This window comes from Xyrauchen texanus, chromosome 2, assembly GCF_025860055.1.
Source record: "Xyrauchen texanus isolate HMW12.3.18 chromosome 2, RBS_HiC_50CHRs, whole genome shotgun sequence".
Lineage (NCBI taxonomy): Eukaryota > Metazoa > Chordata > Actinopteri > Cypriniformes > Catostomidae > Xyrauchen > Xyrauchen texanus.
Window position 1 is genome coordinate 39,774,878 of NC_068277.1, and position 15,246 is coordinate 39,790,123.

Here is a 15,246-nt window from a genome sequence, read left to right on the forward strand (position 1 = left end):
TGTGGCCATCTCTGCCAAGGTCAAAGAGAAAAGGGAGGCAGAGAACTGTGTCTTATCAGAGGACACAGCCGAAGAGTGAAAAACATATTATTACTAGTGTGGATAGGAGGTTCTATGGTAATTCATTTTTATATTTAGCCAATCATTTAGTGGATTCTGTTTTCTGATAAATGAATATGTTTGATTGTGTTAAATAAGTACTCTGAATTTTGGGAATAACACTCGTAGCTCTCTGAGGTAAACTTTGGTAGTAGGAGAGGCTACCTGGGCTCGTGAATAGGAATAAAGATTTTCTTTGCTTAAGCTTTACCACTTGAGTGTCCTGATTAACTTCACAGGTGAATTTCCACCATAACACTAAGCGACAATGTTGTTTGCGGAGAGAACAGGCTTTAGTCCATCTCTCTCAATTTTTCCTCTTTTGGAAAGTTGTGAAATTGTATTCAGCAGTTCTTTTTATTGTTCTACTTTTTATTTGATTGTAACGGGGTAAAAGGGAAAGGAGGTGGCGAGAACTGGCTTGACAATATATAGAATAATTGAATGATTAACTTAAAGCAAGACATACACCGGAAACGCATACAAGGCAGCTGCCTGTAGCTGTCCCTCTGCTGAACTGCCACCTCCAACATTCTTTATCCCTCCTGTTGGCTTGATTAGCCTGATTAGGGGCCGGGCGTGCATCATCACGCCACAACCTCCTCGCCACAATCCTCCCTCCTTTGCTTCAGGCCGGGGACCCCCGGTAGGCGTCTCCTCCGCCCTTGGCAGTGAATTGGTAGGGACTGGTAGGGAGCCCCTTTCAGGCGACCAGGCTCCTAAGTCACCCGGTGGGTGGCCGCGGCTACTCCTTTGGAATGGATGGTAGTGGCGAGGACTCTACTACGGCGCATCCTTCCCAGGATTTTGGCATCAATGTAACGAGGTAAAAGGGAAAGGAGGCGGCGAGAACCGCCTTGATAATATAAATAATAATTTAATGATTAACTTGAAGCAAAAGACACCACAAATACATACAGGGTAGCTGCCTGTAGCTCTCTCTCTCTGCCAAATTGCTGCCTCTGGTGGCCTTTATCCCTCTTGTCGGCTTGATTAGCCTGATTAGGGGCCAGGCGTGCGTCATCATGGCCCGGCACCACCCTCCTCCTTGCCACATTGGTGTTGGAGCAAATAGGAATGCAAAAATATTTGCCACGTTATCCCATGCACCTTTTTAAGCAAGTGACAACTTTACCCTTCTAAAGTTCACATCTGCTTTGGTATTCTGGGAGGCCACCAAAAGTAAACAAGTGCACTAATAAAATACAGCAAAAAAATGTATCAGCAGATAAGATCAACAAATGTTAAACTTTCTAATAAATGTATTCACCATTATGTAAATACAAAAAAATTATATTTGAAGCAGTCAGAGAGATAATAAGCATGTGAAATGTTTTGCTGCCTCTGTGATTGAATAATAAATTACAATCTGGGACCAATGAATTCCAAGTTGTGTCAGAAAACACAATAGCAAAGGTGTTTAGTCTACTGCCAATCAAGAAGTTCCCTAATTTTTAAATATTATCAATTATTATCATCATCATCAAGTCCACACACTTTATAAACCTTGAACTTGTTAACTTTTATTAACAATTAAAACCATTTGTTCAATACGTACAACAGCGTAAATTTATATTTGTGCAGTCTATGAAATAAAACGTGTATTTGTGGCCAAGAGGCAAGCTACAGCACTGCTTTTTGTCTGAAATGGAAGAGACTGTCCACCAATCACTTCAGCACTTTACTCATTAAACCTGTTAAGCAGCTAGAGGGAAGATACTTCTGAAAAAGGCCATCATTAAGTCAGGCCTGGAGTTTGCTAGAGGCCATGTGACAAAACCTGATGAATGAAAATGTTGTGGTCTGTTGAGACTGAAGCAGAGCTCTTTGGCCTTGTAAGCAAAGCACTCAAGCACACACAGTTAATGCCATCATTACAATCACGTGTCAAACGAAAATGGTCTGCATTAAATAAAAAAAGTACTACGTAAAATAAATTGTAGTCTTTCATCTGTGAGAAAGGAATAGCCCTTAATAATAAATGTGCTGACATATTGTGTTGCTGAAAGGAAATATTTATAAATGTGTTAAAATTTGTAGGTGTAATATCAACAAAATATTCCAGTACAATGCAAAGGCATCTAGTACATATTTTCAAACTGAAGAATAAAGAATGGGTTGTCTCTGGAGGCTTTCAAAAAAAATCAAATAAATCATTGAATAAAAATAAACTTCACATGCTCTTACCACTTATCATCGAGCATACAATCTACTTTAGCTCCAAGCAAGACACTAGGTACAATGTCAGCAAGTGATTTACAAGGGCATGGGCATATCAATAAACAGCAGGACGTGTTTGTATGCGAGTATACAATATCTGACACAACATGAGAGCTCAGGCAGATGCAGTAAGACAAGGTGACTGAGAGAGTTGGTGAGTGGTTGTGCAAGTCACTCTGCTGTGACTGACTGACACATGTAAGCACCGCATCTGTCCCAAGAGAATGGACTACTGTACAGAGACGGCAGTGTGTGGAATGGCCAAGGCATCTTCATCTCTCCTGTTTCAGCCTGTCAATATCATCACACCTGGCACTCTGTTCCATATCATTACAGCTCCAGCTCTCTTCCAAAACAGCTAACAGTCCCCTGGGAGAAGTAGTGGCACAGCTGAACCATAGCAGGAAACCAAATCTGCCATCTTTACTAGTGCTGATGCGTGAGGGAGAGAACCACTTAGAACAGCCCTTTATGATGAAGAAACATTTATATAATAAATCTAGCAGAGTGAAGATGTAAATTCTATATTCTGGACAGCACTACACAAGACTATGTGGAATATAAATATTTTTATCAGGGATATCATTGTATGGAGGAATTACATAAATATGCAATACCACTGTGGCAGCAGGGGTGTGGTTAAGGGCTTGTCCGGAGAGAGAAAGTGGTAACGGTGCTTGCACCTGACCTAAATTATGTCTAACACCTGTCTCTAATTCCAGTGAGCATGGGGAGAGTGGCATATAAACAGCCACACAATCGCCAGACGGGGTGAGAGAATGACACGAGCGACCAGCGACTGGCGTGTCTTGTATTATTGTGAAGCTGAAGAGTGTGTGTAGCTGCTGTTGAAGAAGTTTGTGTTACTTGTTGATTTAATTGGTACAGACATAAAAAGGCAAATAAATAAAGAGCCTTACTGGACTTCATCACTGCCGCTGTCTCGTCATTTCTACAACCACCCAACAAGCCATTTCTACTCCTTTGTTTACCGGAGTACAAAAATAAATAAATAAACAACCTTACAAACACTTCAAAGTTCGTCACAGCCACACTCAGTATGTTTACATGCAATGCCAATGTTTGATTTCAGTAGGACTAAAACAATAATTTGTCATTTAAAATGTCATGCAAACACTTTAGTCCAACTTAATTCATATCAGTCTGATATTTGCGAAGTCATACTAACATACCAAATAATGCGATTGCAGCTCTGCTTCATCCAGCATGTATACACGTCAATTGAACCACAATCAAATTTGCAGTAGTGTGCTTGCTCCAAAAGACAGAGGCAACACGTGACATGTATTAACCAGCACTTCATCAGCTGATGTCCTTTCAAATATTCGATTCTACATTGTGTCATACACAGTGCCTATAGAAAATCATTGTGGCAGCGGGGGCGTGGTCAAGCGCCCGTCCGGGAGAGAAAAGCGGTAAGGGCGCTCACACCTGAGCTAAATGATAACTAACACCTGTGTCTAATTTCAGTAACGTGAGGAGAGCGGCATAAAAGGGAGGAGCGACGGAGCATGGGGAGAGAGAACCAAGGAAGACTGTCTGATGTGTGATAAAAACTCAAGAATTAAAAACTTACCCCTTAAGTTGACGTTTGTTTCCGTCCCGTCCTTGAACTATTTCACAGTGGTGCCAAAACCCAGGGACTATTTTTTTTTTGGTTACGTAATGGAACCAAGTCGCCCCATAGAGTCCTCCCAGCTGGCGGAAATCCTCCAGTCCCTCGCTAATCTCCATCAGGGCCACCAACAAACCCTGCTTGAGCTCCGGCAGGATCAAGATCGGCGGTTCTTCGAGGTCATGCGGGCTCAGGCAGAGGACCGACTCGCTATCCGGAGCCTCCTCAGCCAGGAGGCTGCGCCAGCCCCAGCCGCGACCCCGGACACCCACGCTACGCTGCCCCGCCCATGTTACAGAAGATGGGGGTGGCAGATGATCCTGAGGCCTTCCTCGACCTCTTTGAGAAGACGGCTGAAATCTGGGGCTGGCCGCCTGAACAATGGGCAGCCCGGCTAATTCCTCTTCTGTCCGGGAAGCACAGCTCGCGGCACAACAACTGCCAGCGACGCAGCCTCCTGGCTTATTCTGACCTGAAGAGGGCCATTCTGCAGCGGGTTGGTCGGAGCCCGGAAGAGAATCGCCAGCTCTTCCGGAGTATGAAGATGGAAAAATCCGACCGCCCGCTTGGCGTTTGTTCAACGGCTCCGGGACGCTTGTCGGCGGTGGCTGCTCGCGGGGACCGCGACGCCGAGGGAGTTATCGATCAGGTGGTACTGGAGCAATTTACGCAAAGACTGCCCAGGAGAACGGCGGAATGGGTCCAGTGCCACCGCCCGGCGCCGCTGGAGGCAGCTGTGCAGCTCACGGAGGACCACCTGGCGGCGATCCCGAGGGCAGATGAGCCCTCCCCTCTCTCCCCTTCCCCTGTGTCTTCCCCTGTTTTCCCCCTGTTCCCTCTCGCTCTGCTCTCTCCCCAGGACCTGTTCCTGCCCCCGCAGGCGTGGAGGATACAGCTCGACCAGCTTCCCGGTCGTGGGAGAACCCGCCCAACCCTTCCCCGTCTTTCAGTCGCTCTCCTCCTCAGGTGGTGGCGCTCGCCAGCACGGGTGCGGCCGTGGCGCCTGGGCCGGTCTGCTGGAGGTGCGGGGACCCGGACCACTTCCGGGATCAGTGTCCGCTGATGGAGGTGGGGACGGTGGTGCGGGTCTCCGATGTCCCGCAGGCTGCCCCGGTCGGGCTGGAGCGCACCGATCCCGTAAGGATCCAGGGGTACATACCAAGCTTTGATGGATACCGGCTGTAATCAGACCACCATCCACCAACGCTTGGTTCAACCCGGGCTTTGGGCACAGCTAAACGGGTGAGGGTGAGGTGTGTGCATGGGGATATTCACAAGTATCCCATGGTGACTCTGGCAATTAAATTCGGGAGAAAAGCATAGTGTGGAGGCAGCTGTTAGTTCCCGCCTCACCCATCCGCTAATCTTGGGTACTGATTGGCCAAATTTTAGAAATGTATTAGAGGGAGTCTGTGCGGATGGGTCCTGCATGAAAGTAAAGAGATGTGTGATGTGCGATGCTTTGGCGGGGAGGCGGAGCCGGGCCGCCCTCGGCTGCTCCAGGTGACGAGGGAAGGGGCGAGGGGACACCCCTCCTCTCAGGGACTTCCTTGAGGGGATTTTCCCTTGGAGCAGTCGCGGGATGAAACCCTTAAGCACGCTTTGACCAAGTGAGAGTAATCGATGGTCAACAACTCCGCCGGGTGTCGCCGTTTCATATCCGTATTTCTCAGTTATTAAAGATCGGTTGTATAGAGTGACGCAGGACGCTCAAACAAAGGAGGAGGTGACACAATTGTTGATCCCACGGAGCCGCCGGAAATGGTTTTCCAGGCGGCTCACTATAATCCTATGGCCGGTCACCTGGGGAACGGAAAACACTTTTCCGCCTAATAGCCCGCTTCTTTTGGCCGGGCATTGGCGGCGACGTCCGCAGGTGGTGTGCGGCGTGTCGCGAATGTCAGCTGGTAAACCCACCGCCACCCCAAAAGCGCCTTTGCTCCCTTCCATTGATCGAGGTTCCCTTCGAGAGAATTGGAATGGACCTCGCCGGGCCATTAGAACGGACGCCACGCGGACATCGCTTTGTGTTAGTCCTGGTGGATTACGCAACGCGGTATCCGGAAGCAGTGCCTCTGAGCAACATCTCAGCACGCAGTGTTGCAGGGGCACTCTTCAAGATAATCTCCCGGTGGGGTTCCGAAGGAAATCCTCACCGACCAAGGCACTACTTTTATGTCACGAACACTTCGCGAACTTTACGAATTATTGGGCATTAAATCGATTCAGCACTAGCGTGTACCACCCTCAGACGGATGGACTGGTGGAACGATTTAATAAAACACTCAAAAATATGATTCAGTAAATTGCGCACGAAGACGCTTAGGAATTGGGATAAGTGGCTGGACCCCCTGTTGTTCGCAGTACGAGAGGTTCACGAAGCCTCCACAGGGTTTTCCCCATTTGAGCTACTGTACGGACGACGCTCACGCTGGGTCCTCGACGCCATCCGTGAAACTTGGGAGGAGGGACCTTCTAGTGCCAAAAATGAAATTCAATACGTTCTTGATCTTCGAGCAAAACTCCACACGCTGGGGCAATTAACACAGGAGAATTTGCTCCAGGCTCAAGAACGCCAACGCCGGCTGTATGACAGGGGTGCTCAGCTGCGGAATTTGCACCGGAGATAAAGTGCTTGTATTACTCCCAACATCAAGCTCAAAATTACTCGCCAAGTGGCAAGGACCGCTTGAGGTCACACGACGCAGTAGGGGACCTCGATTATGAAGTCAAACGCACCGATAGAGGGGCGCGCCAAATATATCACCTCAACCTCCTGAAATTGTGGAGGGAAGAGGCGCCTCTGTGACGCTGGCAACGGTAGTTCCGAGAAGGCGGAGCTCGGACCGGAGGTAAACAAAGCCTGCGATCCTAACACCCCGGTTCTGTGTGGAGACCACCTCTCACCACGCCAACTCGCAGAGGTTTCCGAACTGCAAAGGAGTTTGCGGACGTGTTCTCTCCTCTACCGGGCCGTACAGACCTCATACAACACCACATCGAGACCGAACCGGGCGTAGTGGTACGCTGTCGCCCTTATCGCTTGCCCGAACATAAAAAAAATAGTTCGAAGAATTGGACGCCGATGCTGGACATGGGAGTAATAGAAGAATCTCACAGCGATTGGTCCAGTCCGGTCGCCCTTGTTCCCAAGAGCGACGGGTCTGTCCGCTTCTGTGTGGATTATAGAAAAGTCAATGCGGTGTCTAAATTTGACGCGCACTCAATGCCCCGTGTTGATGAACTGCTCGATCGGTTAGGTTCTGCTCGGTTTTATTCGACCTTGGATCTAACGAAGGGTTATTGGCAGATCCCCTTGACACCAATATCCCGTGAAAAACGGCCTTCACCACGCCGCTCGGATTACACCAATTGCGGACGCTTCCTTTCGGTTTGTTCGGGCACCAGCCACGCTTCAGCGCCTCATGGATAGGATCCTCAGACCGCATACTGCTTACGCCGCTGCATATCTAGATGATATCATCATTTATAGCAATGATTGGCAGCGGCACTTGCAACATCTGAGAGCCGCCCTGAGATCGCTGAGACGGGCGGGCTCACGGCAAACCCGAAAAAGTGCGCGTGTTGGGCGGTGGAGGTACGGTATCTGGGGTTCCACTTGGGTCATGGCCAGGTGCGACCCCAAATTGACAAGACCACGGGCGATTGCGACTTGCCCTAGACCCAAGACCAAAAAGGGGGTGAGGCAGTTCCTGGGGCTGGCTGGCTATTATAGACGGTTTGTTCCTAATTATTCGGATGTCACCAGCCCGCTGACTGACCTTACTAAAAAGGGAGCTCCGGATCCGGTCCAGTGGTCGGAGCAGCGCCAACAGGCGCTTACAGACATTAAAGCTGCACTTTGTGGGGGCCGCTTTACATGCACCTGACTTCTCTCTCCTTTTGTTTTGCAGACGGACGCTTCAGACAGAGGGCTGGGGGCCGTACTCACGCAGGTGGTGGAGGGAGAGGAGCCCGGTGCTGTACATTAGCCGGAAGCTCTCCTTGAGGGAGACTAAGTACAGCACCGTGGAGAAGGAGTGTCTGGCCATCAAGTGGGCGGTTCTCACCCTCCGATACTATCTGCTGGGGCGGGCCTTCACCCTCTGCTCGGATCATGCCCCACTGCAGTGGCTCCACCGCATGAAAGACACTAACGCCCGGATCACCCGTTGGTATCTGGCCCTCCAGCCTTTTAAGTTCAAGGTGGTCCACAGACCGGGGTGCAGATGGCTGCCGCTGACTTCCTCTCCAGGAATGGGGGAGTGGTAGGCAGGCCGGATGATGCCCCGCCTGAGTCGGGCGGTGGGGGTATGTGGCAGCGGGGCGTGGTCAAGCGCCCGTCCGGAGAGAAAGCGGTAAGGGCTCACACCTGAGCTAAATGATAACTAACACCTGTGTCTAATTTCAGTAACGTGAGGAGAGCGGCATAAAAGGGAGGAGCGACGGAGCATGGGGAGAGAGAACCAAGGAAGACTGTCTGATGTGTGATAAAAACTCAAGAATTAAAAACTTACCCCTTAAGTTGACGTTTGTTTCCGTCCCGTCCTTGAACTATTTCACAATCATCAAACCCTTTTTGAAGTCACTTTTTTTTGTATTGCAGCCTGAAATCTAAATCTAATTGGCAGTCTTACAACATTCAGTGCTACATGTTCACAGATGGCCTTTGCGATGATCTTCGGCCTCTGCCGAAATTCGGGCAGTGTCTGAAATTTAGCATCATAGCCGTATAGTGTGACTGCTATTACGATGGCCAGATGAGATATTCCGCTCCTCTTGCACCCTAATTCACATGGATAGAAACCTGCTCTGTGTTTGCACCACCATAGCAACATTTGTGCCCAGTTATCACTCTACTCAAACAATTTAAATGTTTTTTCTTCTTTTCATTTCATATAAACAAATTTTTTATAAATAAGCAGAAAATACTTTGAGAAAAGTGTAACAGATCAGCAATATGATTATACGGCATTATTCTCAATTAAATTCATCTGTAATTTTCTGTATTTGTGATCAAGCTGTCTTATTAGAAGCCTATTTTACTAAATCCATCTTGTAAATGTGAGCCTATGCTCATGATGGAGTGGTATTGGAGCAATGGAAATGCTGATGTCCTGACTTTCAAAGAGAGAAAAAATGCTCCTCAGTGGTGGGCAAATTTCACAGTTTCACTTCAATTCTGCAACACTCCTGTAAATTGAGACATGTTCACTGATCGGGACGATTGGGACCACAGTTGGCTAAGATGTATATTGTGCAGTCTGACAAGCAACAATTGTAAAGGACTATAAAAAATCATACAGTGTGCTCCCACCTTCAGTTAGCGGGGATGGACTGCCCTCTTCAGTTCATCCACAGGTTTTTTTATTGGATTTAGGTCAGGGCTCTGACTTGGCCAATCAAGGATTTTGACCTTCCTGCCCACCTTGAGTTGTCGAGCAGAGGGCCCCAGATTTTCCTGAAGAATTTGGGTGTATATGGCAGCATACATTTTCCCTTCAATTCTGCCCAATTGCCCCTTTGGAAACACCCCAACAACAATGTCGCCACCACCATGCCAAACAGTAGGTATGGTACGTTCTGGATGGTGTGCTGTGGGATTTTTTCCAAAAATGGCACTTGCAGTTCAGTCCAAAAGTTACATTTTTGTCTCATCGGACCATAAAACGTTTTGCCAGTGTTATTTTTCGCAAAGTGCAAATGAGAATTAGTGTTGCACTTTTTCAGAAGATTATTTTCTCTTGCCACCCATCCATACAGGCCAGCTTTGTGTAAAGCTTGGGAGATTGTTGTCACATGCACGGACCGATCAATCTCAGACATAAGGGCTTGTAAATCCTTCAAAGTTGCCTTTGGCCTCTTGATAGCTTCCCTGATCAACATCCTCCGGGATGGTCATCCAGTTTGAAGGGTCGGCCCCAATCTAGGCAAGGTTTTGGTGGTACCATGCACTTTCCACTTCTTAATAATGCTCTGAATGGAATTCAGAGGGATAGCTATTGTTATCTTTTTGTACCCTTCTCATAACCTGTGAATTTGCACAATTTTATCCCAAAGCCTTCTGAAAGCACCTTTTCAAATATGGTGAATTCTTGAATTCATTACCATGCACTACTAGTAATGGAATCCTCATGGAACAGCCAGGTTTATTCTTAAGTAATCAAAACCACTACACTTGATGTAAAGTGGAGGCATTTTGCAAGATATGTGATCTGAAAGGTGATTGGTTGCACCTAAATAGGTTTGAATTGGTTACTCTTAGGGGGTTGATGACTTATCTAAACCAGGTATTTTACTTCTAAAGTTATGTTATTTTCACTTTGATATTGAAGGTTATGATGTGTAAATACAGTTGGAAATGTTAAATTACATTTATTTACATTTCCAGGATGTAATGTGACAAATTGTAAGGAGTTTGATTGGTATGATGACATTCTATAAGCACTGTATATTCATTGGACAAAAAGAGGAAGATTGTTGCTTGACTAAGCAAAAATCTGCTGTAGCTCAATTCAAACATATGTAAACTTACAAACTACAGCTTCAATGTGGCTTGCTTTTACCTTCAAATAGGTACTTGAAACACTGCAAAGTGTATAACTATTGTTTTCTGTGTAGCATACTAAAGCTAGACTGTTGACAAAGTACTAGTCATTGTTTGGTGTCAGCTGTTCACAAATGGCATTGTGCACCTGTCCAATTAGGGGTCTGAAGAATAATCCAGATTCAATTCATACCCTGTTTGTTTGGTTTGCCATGCCACGGCCAGCCTGTTGATTTTGTACTGCGCCAGTTGTCATGGTAACTTTCCTGATAGGACCAAGCCTCTGTTGGAGGGCAGGCCGACCAATTGACTGCTGCTGATGTTGCGGCTGAGGTGGGGCACCAGTGTTGGGAGCAGCATCTGCCTGCAGGATACAGAGCAGAGAGAGGCATTTTATGACCAATACACAGAAAATCCCAAACACACTAGGTTCACTTGGCATACATGAGCTTGACCATCAAATACAAAATTAAATATTACAATCCATCTTGCTTGGATGAGACCAATTGAATCACAAATGTTCAAGGTAAAAGAGCTCATATCAAAACTCATCATTTTGGGGGCCTGGGTATCTCATTATTGACGCTGCTCTCTTCATTGACTACCAACCCTGGATTCGCGAGTTTGAATCCAGGGCGTGCTGAGTGACTCCAGTCAGGTACCCTAAGCAACCAAATTGGCCCAGTTGTTAGGGAGGGTAGAGTCACAAGGGGTAACCTCCTCGTCGATTATGGGTTCTCGCTCTCAATGGGGTGCGTGGTAAGTTGTGCGTGGATCGCGGAGAGTAGCATGAGCCTCCTCATGCTGCGAGTCTCCGTGGTGTCATGCACAGAAAGCCATGAGATAAGATGACTGAATTGGGGAACCATTCCAATAAGTGTCTGTGTGATCTGATGGCTGCTGTCATTCTTTACATGCTTCAGGCATTAGAAATATCCTGATTTAAGCTATTCACAGTAATTGCCATTGTGTATGAAATGTGCAATATAAATAAATTTGCCTTGCTTTGCCTAACTGAGGAACAGGCTCTGTGCATATTGCAAGTACTGTTTGGGGTGATGGCATTAATATTGTAATGGCTATGTTCTATGCCATGTCGCATTGCTGCAAGGTCAAGTGGTTTCTACTGTTGTTCAACCATATACAGTTAGTACAGTACACAGTGAAACGAGACAACGTTCCTCCAGGACCATGGTGCTACATAAAACAACATAGAACAGACACAGATGCCATGAGTCTACACAGACAGGGGCCACTATAGGGGCCACTATATTGTAGATTAACCATCCTCTTCTATGGTTAGTGTTCTCTTTCAGGTCAACTACTGTCATGGAGGAGCAATAGTTTGTAGATAATCTTACTGAGCAAGACATTCTAAACTGTATTCAGGTAGAGAGATAACACCTTGTTTAATGGCACCAACATTTAATGGTAACTCTTCCCCTTGAGTACTAAGATTTGTTATTTAGCTGATGTCTGCTTGCGCAACAGCAGCTCTACATGCAAGGAAACTGATTTGATGGCATAAATGCAGCACTAACATTGACATCCTTACTGTCAATCTCTGCTTTCTATTGGTCAATATTAAATGTCCCAGAAATACATATTGGATATAAGTTTTTTTTTTTTTAAGATGTTTTTATTTTCCTAGAAGCCATTTTTAATGTTTAATTTATTTTATGACATCACTGGAAAACTGATTATATAACTATGCCAACTGTAACTTCAGATAGTGATTATATTTTCTAGCCTAAACAGTGCATTTCCCTAAAACCCTTAAATTAAGTCAAATGTACACCTTCTATCTTAAATGTATATGATCTACTTTGTTATATTTATTTACAATATTTCCATAAAACTCTTCCATTGCGTAAAATTTACACATACATGTATCCAATTAAAACAACATACATTTTCTTTAGCAGCTATACTGCAGAATAAAAAATTGTTATCTTAGAAATGTTGGATATTAAAAATACAAATATTTTAAAATATCTAAAAATCCATTAAAAAACTTACTCACCTGAGAAGCAGCATATAAGATATTTAGACTTGCTTTTAGAGAATTGATTTTGAATATAAGTATATTTTGTCTTTATTGCACTCGCAGAAGTATAACCAAGTGAAAAAATACACTTCTACAAAATAAACTTATATTTAATATAGTCTCTTAAAGCAAGTCTACATATCTTATATATTGCTTTAAGTAAATGTATCTTGTTTTAAGAATTTTTAGACCATTTTAAAAATGGAAAACAAGACAAAAACACTTGATAACAAAATTATTTTTTGCAGTGAATTTCTTTACTGAATTAAACTTCAGTGAATGTCATTTAAAGGTATTTTTAAAACATGATTTTGTCCTCTTTATGGTTAGTAAGGACGTTTAATACAATCTTTTAGGTCGGGACTCAATCTGAATAATTGGTTAAGAGCTAAAGATTAATCATTGCAATACTCGCAGAATATTCGAATAATTGTTCCAATAATCATTAGATTAAACGATTATCAAAATATTCATTAGTTGTAGCCCTAATCTTGACCAACAGTTTTGGAGATTTCGGTCTTTTCCCATTCAAGTAGATAGGAGCTGCACTTGTATGCTGCTTGTTTCCAGAAAAATAACTGCCCGAGAGCATTCCAAAGATGGCCGCCATTGGACTGACTTGCTAGGAAGACTTTGGTTTTGGGCCTCTAATCTGATTGGTCAAGCAGCATTCCAAGAGTGCTGATAATGATATATGCAAAGCAACACTGGTACGTTTTGCTGTTTGTATCACTCTGCTTGAACAAGTCTGCAGCATTTGAGACATGCTGTCAATCTGTGCAATTCTTGGCGACACAAAATGGTTGACACTGCTTTAACTTCTTTTGGAACAATTTTTGTTGGAATAGCAAAAACTGACTTGCCAGAGCTGGACATATTTTGTCTAAAAAGCAAGTTTTAATCATATGACTTAATTATGCTTCTTGTAAACACATTCCTTCACTCTATGACAAGTACATAATTGATTTTCACCCATATTTCTTTTTTCTAAACAATCTCTCTTCTGTCTGTCTCTATCGGAGGAGTTTTATGGTTTAATCCAACTCAATGCAAAATCCACACCTACAGATTACACCTATCAGATGCTCCACTGCAATAAACTGGGGCGGGGTGACTACACTTGACAAGCACCTCCCCTCCCCCACCCACTCCTTCACCTTCACTCCCTGGCTTCTTTTTTATGGAGCAGGCTTTGTATTCTTCCTGATGAAAATTTAATTTGCTCTTATCGGTGCCGCTAAGCTCAGAAAAATACAAATCCGCCCCAAACTGCCATCTCTCTTTCTCCCCGACTCTCGCAGGTATTATTAGACTGCTATCAACATAGGATAGGAAGATTAATTGCAGACATCCCCAGATTGACACCTATTCTAGCACACTTCAATGATGAGCTGATGGATGGATAAAGCAAGAGGCCAGGGGAGGGGGAGAGGACAGATGAAGAGAGAAAGAGAGCAAAGTTAGAAGGGAGAACAAGAAAGAGAGATAACATTGTCAGGCAACTGAGGTTGACAGCAGAAGAAAAGCATCTAGAGGATCAGCATCTATTGGTTTTACACCCCCTCCCCCTTCTTCCTCTTTGTCAGTCAGAGCCACATCACTTCAGATAGCTGTGTGTAGCTTTCTATAAACTAAGTTGACACGCAGTTATCTTCATCCACAGAAATCCGGCACTCAAAAGAGATACTTAGCTTTGCTTCAGACAGGAAAGTGGAAAAGGATGCTCTCTTCATTCAGTGCTGCAAAATCATCTCTTAAACCCCATAAATCATCTTTTGGCCCTGATTTCTTGGTTCAGATGCATGAAATTCCCTGTCAGGTTTGTAAATAATCACCTCAAAATCTAGACTTCGTTAATGCTAAATGAATGATGAAACCCTTAGCACCAATCTCTACCTAAAATCAATTAGGTCTTGCTCAACTGTACACTTAGAACAGCACCTTGACTTAAAGACACAAACCTTTCGAATGGCAGGATCTATAGTCACTCTTTGGCCCAAATGCCAAATGACTCACTTTATTTTTATCTCCAATTTGGAATGGTTAATTCCCACTACTTAGTAGGTCCATGTATGATGCAAGGTTACTCACCTCAATCTGGGTGGCGGAAGACAAGTCTCCATTGCCTCCGCATGAGACGTCATCCACGCAGACATTCTGAGACATCTGATCATGTGGCTCGTTGTGCATGACACCACGGAGACTCCCAGCATGTGGAGGCTCAGGCTACTCTCCGCGATGCAGGCACAACTTACCACACTTCCCTTTGTGAGCAAGAACCACTAATCACGACCACCAGGAGGTTACCCCAAGTGACTCTACCCTCCCTAGCAACTGGGCTAATTGGGCCAATTAGGTTGCTTAGAAGACCTGGCTTGGAGTCACTCAGCACATCCTGGATTCGATGAAAAGAGGATGGTGCCATTTATGGGCTTGAATGTTGAATGTGAAAGTGTTGTCACAATGGTGTCACAAAATACAGCATAGACACCACTTTATGTATCGATTCTTTCAAAAAGAGAAACTCGCTTTATATTTTAAACAGTTTAAAATACGAACAACTTCGGAAAAAATGGACTCTTGACTTTGAGATGGGTTCTTTTACTTATTCTATCAAGAGTTCTAGTGACAACCACTTCAGGAAAAAAATAACAAAAAGGACAAAGAAAAAAAAAAAAAAAAAGAGCATGAAAGAAT

General features: G+C 44.8%; 1 protein-coding gene across 3 annotated transcripts in view; it reads right to left on the reverse strand.

The window, feature by feature from the left end:
* The window catches only part of LOC127657146 (RNA-binding protein 33-like), a 67,046-nt gene that overhangs the window by 8,095 nt on the left and 43,705 nt on the right, over nt 1-15,246 (reverse strand). For all 3 annotated transcript variants that reach the window (XM_052145820.1, XM_052145829.1, XM_052145812.1), the window contains exon 16: nt 10,696-10,866. In XM_052145820.1, the coding sequence (XP_052001780.1) occupies nt 10,696-10,866 (171 nt within the window). The remainder of the gene's footprint in view (nt 1-10,695; nt 10,867-15,246) is intronic.